Here is a 12,958-nt window from a genome sequence, read left to right as displayed (position 1 = left end):
AAAAGTTCCTATAGGTTTCAAAAATAAAAAATATTTATAATTAAAATAAAATAAAGGGAAAATCAGAGTATTTTAATCTTTTAAATTAAATCACACCCATAAAATTACGGTACTTTATAAATTGTGATAAGAATCAAAATATTAAATACAATTTATTTTCTACTTGTCTTAGAGAACAACATGCCGCAACTATGTATCAGAAACCATTAATCTAGGCATTGATTAGTACTCACTCCAATCTTGTATGTAAGTAATTCTTAGTGAAATATTTTTTCAATACGTCCCAGTTGACGTAGGAAATGACTTATTATAAATGTTTTTCAAGTATTTCAAGTTATCAAATGAAATAGATATCAATCAACGATGAAACTAGAAATATATATAAATTAGTTAAGATAGTTTCATCAACGGATGGAATATTATTGATGCAAAGAACCTAGAACATGATTCATAGGATAACACTGCTAAGAAAAGTGATGTGATATTAATAAGGGAACTCCACGTTGATTAGTTGGTTACTTGATTAGTTAATTATTCCTTCCTGCCTTTATTATAAGGTGTTTTCAGCTATTTCACCAAAACTATGAAAATAATGATTAACTCATTAAATGTCTTAATATTAAAACAAACTCAACTTTACACCTAAAATAGGAAGAGAATGTACGATATACGTGAACCATAACATTAAATTTATAACAAGGATAAAATTAAAAAATAATACTAAATAATTTTTCATGTATTTTATATCAAAGGCTAATTTTTTTAAAAAATAAATGTCTCATGATCCGAACTTAAAAGAGTATTTGTTTAACAGAAAATAACGAATGAGCTGCCAAGCTGGCATAAACTACCGACGTCATTATTGATTGGTTCGTTGGCTAAAAACAAAAGTTTTTTTTTTAAAAAAAAAAAATCGTGGTTGGGGGTTGAAGTACCTTGCTTGACGCTTTGGATTTCTATACGAAAATATTAAATGTACCAATAATTAAGCGCAAAGTCCACGGGATAATAATTAGCAGTTATATATATGCAAAGTCAAGCATCTATATCCTCATTCTCCGAGGCTTGAATTTTAGATTCTGGTACCGGCGCCGGTATATTTTTTTTTTTACATGAAATAGGCTTTTTTTATCAATATATAAACTAAATGAATGTTATCACTTAGAATAATAAAAAACCAAGGAAAAGGATAGACGCTGGAAGTTAACTCCAATTGAAATGCAACATCATGTGCTCCATCATAATTCCACGATGATGTTTGGAAGAATCATTCAACATTAACTGATTCACATGTAAACATGTGTCCCTTGATGACCGAGCCCTTTTATTTTTTGAATTATTTAAAATCAAGCAACAAGATAAGAGATGAGAAAAATAATTACAATTGAGTGACTTAGCTATGCGTGGAATCATTATCGTGATCAGTATTCAATATGTTAACGATAATGAGATTGTGGATTTGTTAAGGTTTTTTTTTTTTGGTCAAACAAAATCAATTTTATTAATAAAAAGAAAAGAATTGCAAATACTAATAGCCAAAGCCAAAACAAGCACTTAAAAAAAAAAAAAAAACCTAACATACAGCCTGACAAACAAACTCACCCAAAAAAAAAAAAAACAGAAACAAACAAACAGAAAGCAACAATTAACCAATCCCTTTCTTGTTCTTGATACAAGAATCGGAAAATAAAGAATCCTGCGGTAATTTCAGATCAAAAAACAAAGAGGAAGCTAAATGGGATGCAGGCACCATCATCCAATCAACATGGTACATCCCCTTTTTAGCAAATATTGCAAGAGAATCAACAGTTTTATTACTTCACGTGCAACAAGAGAAAAATTGAAATCAATAAGGTCCTTTTTCAAGTCTAGCAGCTCTTGCACAACCTCTACACTTTGCCAGTCACAACCGGAAGTAGAATTCCTGCTAAGCGAATCAAATAGACATTTACAATCTAATTCAAGACAAACATGATACCTAATGAATTTCTAGTGTAGATAAAATGCTTCCTTTAATGCAAAACATCTTGCCATAAAAAAGAGTATTTGTTGCCATTCTCTTGCAAGCACCCCTATAAAAACATCATTATTGTCTTTGCAGATAATCTCGAAACCAACAAGGCAATTTCGATGCTGGCCATAGCAAATGACTCAGTGTATGGATTTTCAATGTTTTCAAATTATTTCCAAATGTCTTAATACAATATTACCATCATGTGTTTCTGCAATAATTCTTTAAACTATTATTACTTTAGAATGTTTATTATTTGGATAATTCTTATTTTTATTAAGGTAGTTTTGGTTATGTAATTGGGATAATAAGGATGATACTACATAACATATTTTTCTTCATATTAAAGTTAGAACATCATAACTAATATTTTTTATGTTCATATGCATATTCAAGAAATATACATTTCTTAGTTTTAAAGGCTAATGTACCGTCATTAACATGTAAATACATAGGACACCTTAAAATTTTTAAAGTAGAATAATTAACAGGGATACCTAACCAAAATTTTCTTAGAACCTAAAACCAAGTAATGTATATGGTGAATGATTAAATAATAACATGCAACGAATGTAGTTTTAGCCTATAAACCTAATTGATGTTATAACCCAACATTAGAGAATATACACCATGCTCTTTTAAGTAGATTTATGTTAATATGTTCTCTAACACTATTTTGCTTGGGCTTCCCTACAAGTGTCTTATATCCAGCAATGTTATTATTAGTACAAAACTCATTAAAATTATTTTCATAGAACTTTAACTTGTTGTCTGTTTTTAACTTTTTAAACATTCTTCCTATTTTTTTCTCAACTAAAATTTTTTACTTTTGGAAATAAAATTTTTTTTTAATTCCTGAGAAAATAAACTCAAACTTTGCAATAATCATTAATAATAGTCATCTTTTATCATTTCTCTAACTTCTCTATAATTTTTAATTATTTTATCCTGTTTATTTTCACTTATTATTTGTGTAATTCGTAGCAAGTGATATTAGAGCCTGGTTTCATCCATAAACCCATTATCACGTACATGTTTGAAGTCTAAAATGGAATTGGCTCTAGTTATAACAGGGACTTGCATGCACCATACCATTTGAAGCCTAAAAAGTGGGCTAGCCCTAAAAAAAAACTTGGTATTTAAGGCTTCTTTGATATAAGAAGTTTGTGTACCTACACTTGAGAGGAAGATTGTTAAATTGTTCAAGTATAAGTTGACAATAAATAGATATATATATATATATATATATCTTACTACACAAAAATAAAGGAGGCTATGCAAGATGTAATTTAGCTCTAAGCCTCTAGATCCTTCTCTTTGCCACTAATCGAAGTGTTACATGAAAATATTAATTACGAGATGAAATAAACATCTCAATAACCAAGGAATCCAAACTTTTAACATATACATGCATAGATATTAAGGCATGTAAAGCAATAACTAGAAACATTAGATCAAAATAAAACATTTAAATATGCATGATCAATTAATTTTTCTTTTTATCTCTTTTGACTGAATCCATGGACTACAATCCATAAGAAGACTAGCCTATGTGACTGGATAAACTCAAGCTCTCCAATGTTAAAAAGGTAACTTGGCTAAAGATTACCGCTTTATAACTTAGATCATGGATTCTCTTGTTAATCAAATTCCCGCAGGGTGTCATGATTATTGCTGATAGAGTGGGTATTATCGACTAAGCCGGAACCATATTAGACTCTCGTCAAAGTTGGTGCCACAGTTATCTAATACCAAAAGCTATCCAAATATTGTCCGTGCCACATGAACTTATAATATAATCAATCCCCTAACTAGGTGAACTCCCACCCATTTCAATTCTCAATTGTGCCATAATGTGTTATAATTTTAATTATGCACCATAATGCAATTTCACATGTCAAGAAATCACAACTTATAATCAACATGCTCAATTTTATCTACATATACATACTTCACAAGTTATATTCAAATAGTTATCAACCATTCTCCTAATTTACAATGAAGCATATATCTTACTTGTTTTTCCCACGTTATTCAACAAGTTAACTCATACTCACCTTATACATTTTCTAAAAACACTAAAATTGCATCTACATATGTAACATACATGGCATAATTTTTATAACACCACAAATACTTAAAACATGCATGTGAAGGAATTTAAATTCTTGGTTACATTCACCCCCTGAGTCACTCAAAAAGAACACCCATGAATTTAATCTAATTGTAAGCTCCCAAACATTACAAGAGCCCAAGAGAGTTTAGTCTACCATGAGACAATTTAAAAATATCAATACAATACTAATTTCACCACTTTCCTTACTATTCATTTTTATTCAAAAATTTTAAATTTTAATTTATTAGATAATCGTATTATCTAATAGTTTTAGTAGCTTCATTAGACCCTAATAAGCTTAACTAAACCCTTTAACCACTCATATAATCCTCACATTGCCTATTTTCAACCTAGAATTTGCTTAAATCAACAAAAATTCAGATAAAATACCCAAATAATTCATACCTACTATTCTAGCAATAAAAATATACTCCCAACAACTCTATTTCATCCTTTTAAGACAGCAAAAACTTTCCTCACAATTAAAATAATCAGAAATTTGAAATTACAGGAAATATTAATTTTTTTCACTGTCAAGGACTTGAAAATGAAGTACAGAAATAAATTTTAAAAAATATTTAAAAAATTTATCTAATCTTTAAAAAATTTAAATCACACTAAAAATATCTTATAATATACCCTAACCTTTAAAACCTCCTTCTCTCATCGCAGTCGCAGTCGCAAGACTCGCAACTGGCTCGACGTTTTCGCACCAGGGCTCCGAAAAAATGAATTGTGGGAGAAGAGGGTGTTGCCAACATAAATGGGCACGCGGCCCATTTAAATCTGATTCCCCCCCCCCCCCCCCCCCGCCCCCGCTTTTCTTTTCTTTTTTCTTTTTAAAAAAACTACCTCTTGTGAAAATGGGGAAAAAAAAAAACCACCTCTTGTCTTTCTTTCTTTTTATTTCAATATCTATTTTATTTTTATTTTTTTACCTACTCTTCTAAAATTGATAGAATTGAGCTAAATTTGTATATTTTTGTTCAAATAAATTTTTATTAAAATTATGATATTTATAATATACTAAGTTAGAAAAATATCTTTAATAATTTAATTTAATTTCACTTAACCTTCTTTATTTATTTAAAAAAATTTGACTTAAAATAAAGTCCACATAATTTAACTCCAAAATAATCTTGATTAATGCTTAATTTATTTTAATATATTAGTTTATATTTTTAGGATGCTACAATATGCACATTATTATCTAGATTTGATTTTAAATTACACCAGTGAAGTGTTATAAAAAAAATAAAATGTCATTTATATTTTCAAGAAGTACATTAATAAAAAATTGAAACAAAAAATTATTTTTTTATATTTTTAATATGTAAGGGTGAGAAGTAATAACTTATCACGTATCAATTATATGATTCAATGCATTCTGTGCACGGAGATTAAAAACTAGTTGTGTGTGTGTGTTTGGGGTTTAATATTAGTTTGGAGTTATATGAGCGAAAAAATATCATATTATTAGTTTAAGACGAGTGGCATTAATTTTTGGTGATATAAATTATAAATAGGCTCAAATGTATAAAAAATTCTTAAATTTTGAAACAATTGTATACGGTTCCCTTCACCTTTTAATAGTTAAAATTAATTTTCCTAACTTTTAATTTTTTTCAAAGCCCCTACCATTAATTAAATGTTATTTTATTAATATAATTATTGACATGTTATGTTAATGCAATACGCATGGTACATGACATGAAAAAAATATTTTTATTATTTTTAACACAATTTAAGAGGGTAAGATTGTCATTTTTACTTTTAACACACGTGATAATGTTCTCATTTTTTTAGTCGAGCAACACTGTTCTTATTGTTCACAAGTAATATAATTAAAATAAATTATAATTGTATTATTATTTATCAATTAAAATAATATTTTATATTAAATAAATGAAAAAAATATCTAAAAGATATAATTTATAAGAGTTATATAAATTTCGTTATCTGCTTTGTTTAATTTTTTTCATATTCTTATTTGTTTGTAGTTGTTATTTTCTCTTTTGAATAAAATTTTCAGTATTTATTCAAATAATATGTCACGGGTATATTTTAAATGGATGGTGCGTGGCTTTAGAAACAAGACTTATAGTTTTGCAAATGGAATGTTACAAGTGGCATGTACCGATTTTGTTAAAAACAACTTGTAAAATATCATAATTTTCTTATATTAAATGATAAAATTTTTAATAAAATTCTTATTAATGACAACTTTTAGATATATTTTTCCATTTGTTTAATATAATAGGTTATTTTAATTAATAAAGAATAATGATATTATAATTTTTCTCTTAAATTATGTTACCTACGGATAGTGAAAACAATGTTGTTTAACTAAATGAGAGTATCATCAGGTATGTTAAGAATAAAAATAAAAATCTTTTTCCTCCTTTATTTGTCTTCAAAAATAATAAAAATATTTTTTTACATCATGTGCCACATGTATTGCATTAATTTAACATGACAATAATTATATTAATAAAATAACAGTTAATTAATTAAAAGGGTTTTAAAAAACAAATTAAAAGTTGGAGGGTTAATTTTAAGCATTTAAAAGTGAGAAAAATCATATATAATTGTTTACAAAATTTAAAAAGATTTTAGCTTTATAAATGATGAACGAGAGAATAATTCTGTTAGAGAGAGAGAGAGAGAGAGAGAGAATAAGGATTAAATGTCATAGTTAGCATTTGAAAAATCGTACCGCACCGTACGTTTGTTTTCTATAAATACCGCAAGAGCAAACAGCTCCAGTATACTTTGTCAATCACTGAAATTTCATCGTCTCGCCGCTCTCGGGAGACTTTCTGAAACCTCGCATCATTTGCTTCCGGAACGGCCACGAATTTCAAATAATCACGCTTCCAAACAGTCTGTGCAGATCCATCGTCGCCCTCCCAAACAGGTATATTCCTTTCATTTTAATTCTTTCCTTTCTCAACCAAACAGCTTGCAGCCTTTAATTTGTCTTTCTTCTACGTACTGATTTCGTTTCATTCCTCCGAAAACTATATTACCATGCCCAGGTTTGGGAAGTAAGATCACTTTTGCTATATCCCAAACCACGTTTCATTTAATTGACGATATAAAAATGTTTCTTCTACGTTTGATGTTTGGAAGCGTGGTTTTTTGCCGTGGCTAATTACCACCACTCCATTGTCAGTTATTTTGGTGTTGATTATGACCATCCTTCCAAAGTCAACTGGTCGAATTGGCATCGAGAGAGAAGGGGATACCCTCTGATCCTAAAGGTAGATTCTCCTCCTAGGTAACAATATATCATGGCATTTTTTTTTTAGAAATCATACTTATCCAAAATATAAAATTGTATAGTTTCTATAATTTTTTTAATTACGCTCTTATTTCATTTATTATTTCCTTTAAAAAATAATTTATTAAAATTTCAATCCTCATATTAGGATACTATTTTTTTCTTAATCAGCATATTAAGGTTCTATTTACATAACTGAAAGGTTAAAACTTTCTATACGATAATTAGCCTTTATATTTAATATATTTTTATTTAATTAAATCGATACAAGCGAATTTTAATGTATTGATAATATTAATAACAATAGTTAGTTATAGAATAAATAATTTATAAAAAATTTAGTATCTTAAATATATAAAGTTAAGTATATATGTTTTCTTCTATTTAAAAATGTGCAATTTTTTTAACAGGTTAAGATTTTAACTAATTTTTTTAAATCATTAAATATTCGATATTGTAGGCCTGAGAAAGTAATTCTTAAATTTTTTATCTTTTTTAATTATTTATACTCATGGGCAGCCCCACATATAAATGCACCCCTGGACTTAGAATTACAATAAGAGTTCATATGTTTTAATATTTTGTATCATTTGGCTCAAATATTTTACATCTTTTAGTCTAATTTCAAAGATATTTGAATTTCAAAAAGTTTTATACTCTCTCAAAGTTAACAATGATATCGGTTATCATAACAATGATGGAAAGAACCTTTTCTACTATAAAATTTGTAAAAAATCGATTCCAAAATCATATGAGAGATTCATTAATGAATAAATATATATTAATTTGTGAAAAATCAGATGTAGAAAATATATATTTTTTAGCACCGACAGTAAGATGATTAGTTAACGATTTTATAATATGAGGCCCCACAAGATACAATATTTTTTAAAAAAATATTAAATTATTAATTTTAAAAACGTGCACCTATGTTTATACTGGATTACTAAAACAAGTGTCTCAACAATATATATATATATATATATATATATGTTACATTTAAATTGAAAAGATAATTATGTATGGATCTGATGAGCTCTTGTTTTCTTGAAAGTCCAAAATAAGTCTATTATTTATGATTTATAAATAAAGTAATCATTTTTATAGATTTTATATGAGATAATATAATATATCTCTAAAGAGTGTTGGCGTCATTTTAATCTGAAATGTATCATCTTCATCCGGTTTTGGATGCCATAACGGCATTCCGATGATTTCGTGGAAGGCCATAAATAAAGCTAGAAGCGCGGCGTAGGGATTTCAATGCCACGTAATATTGCACACTTGCTATATATTTTCTTGGCCGGTAACTGAAAGAACTTAAATTCTTTGAAATTGTGATGAGTGAATTTTTGGTCAATTTCTTTTTTTCTTTTAATATTCTCATTTATTTTATTATTTTTATAAAATATAAAATCTTTCCGTAAATTGTATTTTCTTCTGACCATGTTACAATAATTTCAGCTGTATGTCGGTTATGTCATTGCGGCGAACTTCGTCAAATCTTTTTATATTCGCATCGCTTACGTTGTAAATTTTACATCATTCAAGTTTTTTAAGTATACTTGTGGTTTCGTGTATGTATTTTGATGAAACAATTTCATAAGCAGATTGATTTATTATATTTATTATATATATAATTTTGAAATATTAAATTTTATATTGATGATTCCATCCCAAACAGGGAAAATAACTTACCAGGATGAATCCTTCACCTCATCTTATTGAGACTCTGTCTCCCCATTTGGTTCGAATATACTGATTAAGGGTTTGAATTTATTCTTCTAGCATATAATATTTGCTCTCCCGGAATCTTTGTGGAGCATGCACACACACACACAATCAATTTGAATAAACTGAGGAAGAAAAGGCAGCGCGAAGATTCAAACAATAGATGTCAACAGAAGGAAAGTTCATATTAATTATTGAGCTTCCTAGCTACGTAAGTCTGGGTTTTCTCCAATCCCTTGGAAAACCTTGATGCAAATAGCTAATTAACCAAATAAAGCAACCAGTCTGCATAAACCCATATTCAACCATGTCAGTGCCTTTTCTTATTTTTAAATACTACGTACATTTCAGTTAAAAAAAAATACTACGTACATTAAACAATAAAGAATCTTTGTTTTAAACATGTATTTTTTTTAAATACTAATTGTGCTGTAGATCAGTCTCACAATATGATTTTGTCATTATAGCTAGGGAAATTATTAGCAAGTGAGGCTTTTGGGAGCAAAATGGCTAGTGGAAACTGTACTTATAAGCCCATGAAAGCCACGTCTAATGGAGTGTTCCAAGGAGATAATCCCCTAGATTATGCTCTCCCTCTTGCCATCTTGCAAATCTGCCTCGTGGTGATTGTTACCCGTATTCTTGCTTTTCTCATCAAGCCTTTAAGGCAGCCTCGGGTGATCGCAGAGATTGTTGTAAGTCCCTCCACTTGCTCTGTGTGTGTGTATGACTCTATGTGTGTGATTTTGGGTGCTGATCATAATATTATTTTGAAAACTTTGGTGGCAATTGTTGCTCTTATCTCAGGGTGGAATATTGCTAGGCCCATCAGTCTTGGGACGGAACAAAACCTACTTGAATAAAATATTTCCCTCTAGAAGCCACACAGTGTTGGACACTTTGGCCAATCTTGGTCTCCTTTTCTTTTTGTTCCTTGTGGGCCTTGAGCTAGACCCCAAGTCCCTTCGCCGAACAGGAAAGAAAGCGCTTGCCATTGCCCTTGCTGGAATCAGCCTCCCATTCTTATTAGGAATCGGAACATCATTTGTACTTCGCACAACTATTTCAGAAGAAGTCAGTAAAGCTCCATTCTTGGTATTCATGGGAGTGGCACTTTCCATCACTGCATTTCCCGTGCTGGCTCGTATTTTGGCTGAGCTCAAGCTCTTAACCACTGATGTAGGTCGAATGGCCATGTCAGCGGCTGCTGTTAATGATGTTGCTGCATGGGTTCTGCTCGCTCTCGCTGTTGCTCTTTCTGGTTCTGGACGTTCTCCTTTGGTTACACTCTGGGTTCTATTGTGTGGTTGTGCTTTTATATTAGGTTGCATCCTTATCCTCCCTCGAATTTTTGGATGGATGGCTCGACGATGCCCTGAAGGTGAACCTGTCGGTGAATTGTACATTTGTGCCACGTTAGTTATAGTATTGGCTGCTGGTTTTCTCACTGATCTTATTGGGATTCATGCCCTCTTTGGTGCATTTGTGGTTGGAGTTATTGTGCCAAAAGAAGGGCATTTTTCTTCAGCTCTTGTTGAAAAAGTAGAGGATCTAGTTTCTGGTCTCTTGCTTCCATTATACTTTGTCTCTAGTGGATTAAAGACTAATGTGGCCACCATTCAAGGAGCAGAATCATGGGGTCTTCTCATTTTAGTCATATTTACTGCTTGTTTTGGAAAGATAGTTGGCACCATAGTTGTCTCCCTCCTCTGTAGAGTACCTGTACAAGAGGCTCTTGCTCTTGGGTTCCTTATGAATACGAAGGGATTGGTGGAGCTCATCGTCCTTAATATTGGTAGAGATAGACAGGTAATTAAATTGAATTATTTTGAACATAAATCGTATAGAAGGATTTTAGCTTGCATATTCATTAAAGTCTCTAATCAATTTTTGTAGGTATTGAATGATCAAACTTTTGCTATCATGGTGTTGATGGCTATCTTCACAACCTTTATCACAACACCTACAGTCATGTCAGTGTATAAACCAGCTAAAAGAAGGGCAAAGGCTGACTATAAACATAGGACAGTTGGGAGGGAAGACCCGAGCTCTGAGCTTCGACTTTTGATATGTTTCCACAGTGGAAGGAACATACCATCACTGCTGAATCTAGTTGAAGCTTCACGCGGCTCTGGAAAAAGAGAAGGGCTTTGCTTATATGCATTACACCTCATGGAATTAACAGAGAGGCCGTCAGCTATACTGATGGTTCACAAGGCTAGAAAGAATGGGCTCCCTTTTTGGAACAAATCACGACGATCTGACACAAACCAAATTGTAGTTGCTTTTGAGGCTTTCGAGCAACTTAACCGAGTATCCATTCGTCCCATGACAGCCATCTCTGCTATGTCCAACATTCACGAGGACATATGTGAAATTGCAGATAGTAAAAGAGTAGCAATGATAATCATCCCATTTCATAAACACCAAAGAGTAGATGGATCCTTAGAAACCACTCGATCAGAATTTAGGGCAGTGAATCGAAGGGTTCTAGCACATGCACCGTGCTCAGTGGGGATCTTAGTAGACCGTGGACTTGGTGGAAGCACTCATGTTGCAGCAAGTAATGTTTCTTCTGTAATGACTGTGCTGTTCTTTGGGGGTCCAGATGATGAAGAGGCCTTAGCTTGTGGTCTACGAATGGCAGAGCATCCTGGTATTAGTTTAACTGTTGTGTGTTTCCTAGCAGGAAGCTCAGAAAATGTAGTAGCAGGAGGAGAGATTGTGAGTGTTGATATAAATGAGGAGACATTAAGTAAGAAAGAAGGATTAGGAGATGAGAAATTCCTGACGAAAGTGAAACAAATGGTATCAAATAACAATTCAGTGAAGTTTGAAGAGAGGAAGGTAAAGAATTGTGAAGAAGTTGTGGAGATGGCTAGAGAGTATAGTAGATGTAATTTGTTCTTAGTAGGAAGGAAGCCAGAAGGTGAAGTGGCAATAGCTTTGAAAAATAACAAAGGTAAAGGCGAGTGTCCAGAATTGGGACCAATATGTAATATACTTACCTCTTTAGAGTTCTCAACCTCTGCATCAGTGTTGGTGGTGCAACAATACCAAGGCCAGAAAGCTGTGAATCGTGCACACTCCTCGTTCGCCTCTAGTAGGGTAGCAACTATATTTGAGAATGCAGATGTGGGCAAGGATTCTAAGTAACTCTCTTATCTACTCTCCATAAAGTTTAATTTAATGATGTTTGTACCTGTAAATATGTGTTGTGCAAGTTCATTTTCCATATATGGGAATAGTAGCTGCTATGTGTTGGCCTGTATTGGAAAAATTCAGCAAGAGATATGGTCTTTGAGATCTAGCTTGTTTTACTTTATGTGCGATGTAAATGTAAAACTGCAAATCAACGATGAGATCTATGTCCAACTTTCATCACGGCTTTGCCTTTCTAAAGATTACAATTAATCTTCCTTGTAATTTTTATTGTGTTTGTGTTTTTGTGCAACTTTTATGTTTTTTGAAGTTTGATCAGCCATTGAAGACCTGAATGTAATAATCTTGGGCATTAGTCAATGGGTAACAAAGGCCTTTCATTTCATTGATAACAAATGTGATGTTGATTGTTAAAAGGTTAAATTTAAACAGAACAAGCCGTGTCATAAAATGGTTTCCTTTTGTTTTTTTTTTCAAGGGATATAATTTTCTAAATTATTTAATAAATCAACTAATAATTGAAGTTTTTAGTTTTTCCCTCCTAAATTAAACCTAGTAATTACTACTATCTACTTCATTAGACCTTTATCAATCGAATCAGCTTGCTCTGATTTGGAATAAAAAAAACTAGCATATTTTGACCTAACATTTTTAA

The 12,958-nt window shown here is 31.0% G+C and overlaps 1 protein-coding gene across 5 annotated transcripts; it reads left to right on the top strand.

Moving 5' to 3' along the window:
- The first annotated feature begins 6,823 nt into the window (after positions 1-6,823).
- LOC129284319 (cation/H(+) antiporter 18-like) lies at positions 6,824-12,567 on the top strand. Of its 5 annotated transcripts, none has more exons than XM_054919740.1 (5): positions 6,899-7,044; positions 7,303-7,390; positions 9,609-9,836; positions 9,949-10,950; positions 11,038-12,567. In XM_054919740.1, exons 3-5 carry the CDS (start codon positions 9,648-9,650, stop codon positions 12,295-12,297), a joined length of 2,451 nt encoding a protein of 816 aa, XP_054775715.1. In that variant the 5' UTR covers positions 6,899-7,044; positions 7,303-7,390; positions 9,609-9,647; the 3' UTR covers positions 12,298-12,567. The 5 variants fall into 5 exon arrangements, with proteins under 5 accessions (XP_054775719.1, XP_054775715.1, XP_054775716.1 ...); XM_054919741.1 differs by having other exon boundaries at positions 6,911-7,044; positions 7,260-7,390; XM_054919743.1 differs by having other exon boundaries at positions 6,933-7,044; positions 7,338-7,390.
- Positions 12,568-12,958: the final 391 nt, after the last annotated feature.

Source organism: Prosopis cineraria, unplaced genomic scaffold (assembly GCF_029017545.1).
Source record: "Prosopis cineraria cultivar Desert tree isolate PC_DT_omini unplaced genomic scaffold, ASM2901754v1 PC10, whole genome shotgun sequence".
Lineage (NCBI taxonomy): Eukaryota > Viridiplantae > Streptophyta > Magnoliopsida > Fabales > Fabaceae > Prosopis > Prosopis cineraria.
This window is presented reverse-complemented; position numbering and strand designations above follow the sequence as displayed.

What these genes read in the sequence shown, in the direction of transcription:
- LOC129284319 (XM_054919744.1), top strand. Translation starts at nt 9,648, where the DNA reads ATGGCTAGTGGAAACTGTACTTATAAGCCCATGAAAGCCACGTCTAAT. An exon ending in GGGTGATCGCAGAGATTGTT is followed by an intron (nt 9,837 to 9,948) that starts GTAAGTCCCTCC and finishes CTCTTATCTCAG; the next exon opens with GGTGGAATATTGCTAGGCCC. An exon ending in ATATTGGTAGAGATAGACAG is followed by an intron (nt 10,951 to 11,037) that starts GTAATTAAATTG and finishes CAATTTTTGTAG; the next exon opens with GTATTGAATGATCAAACTTT.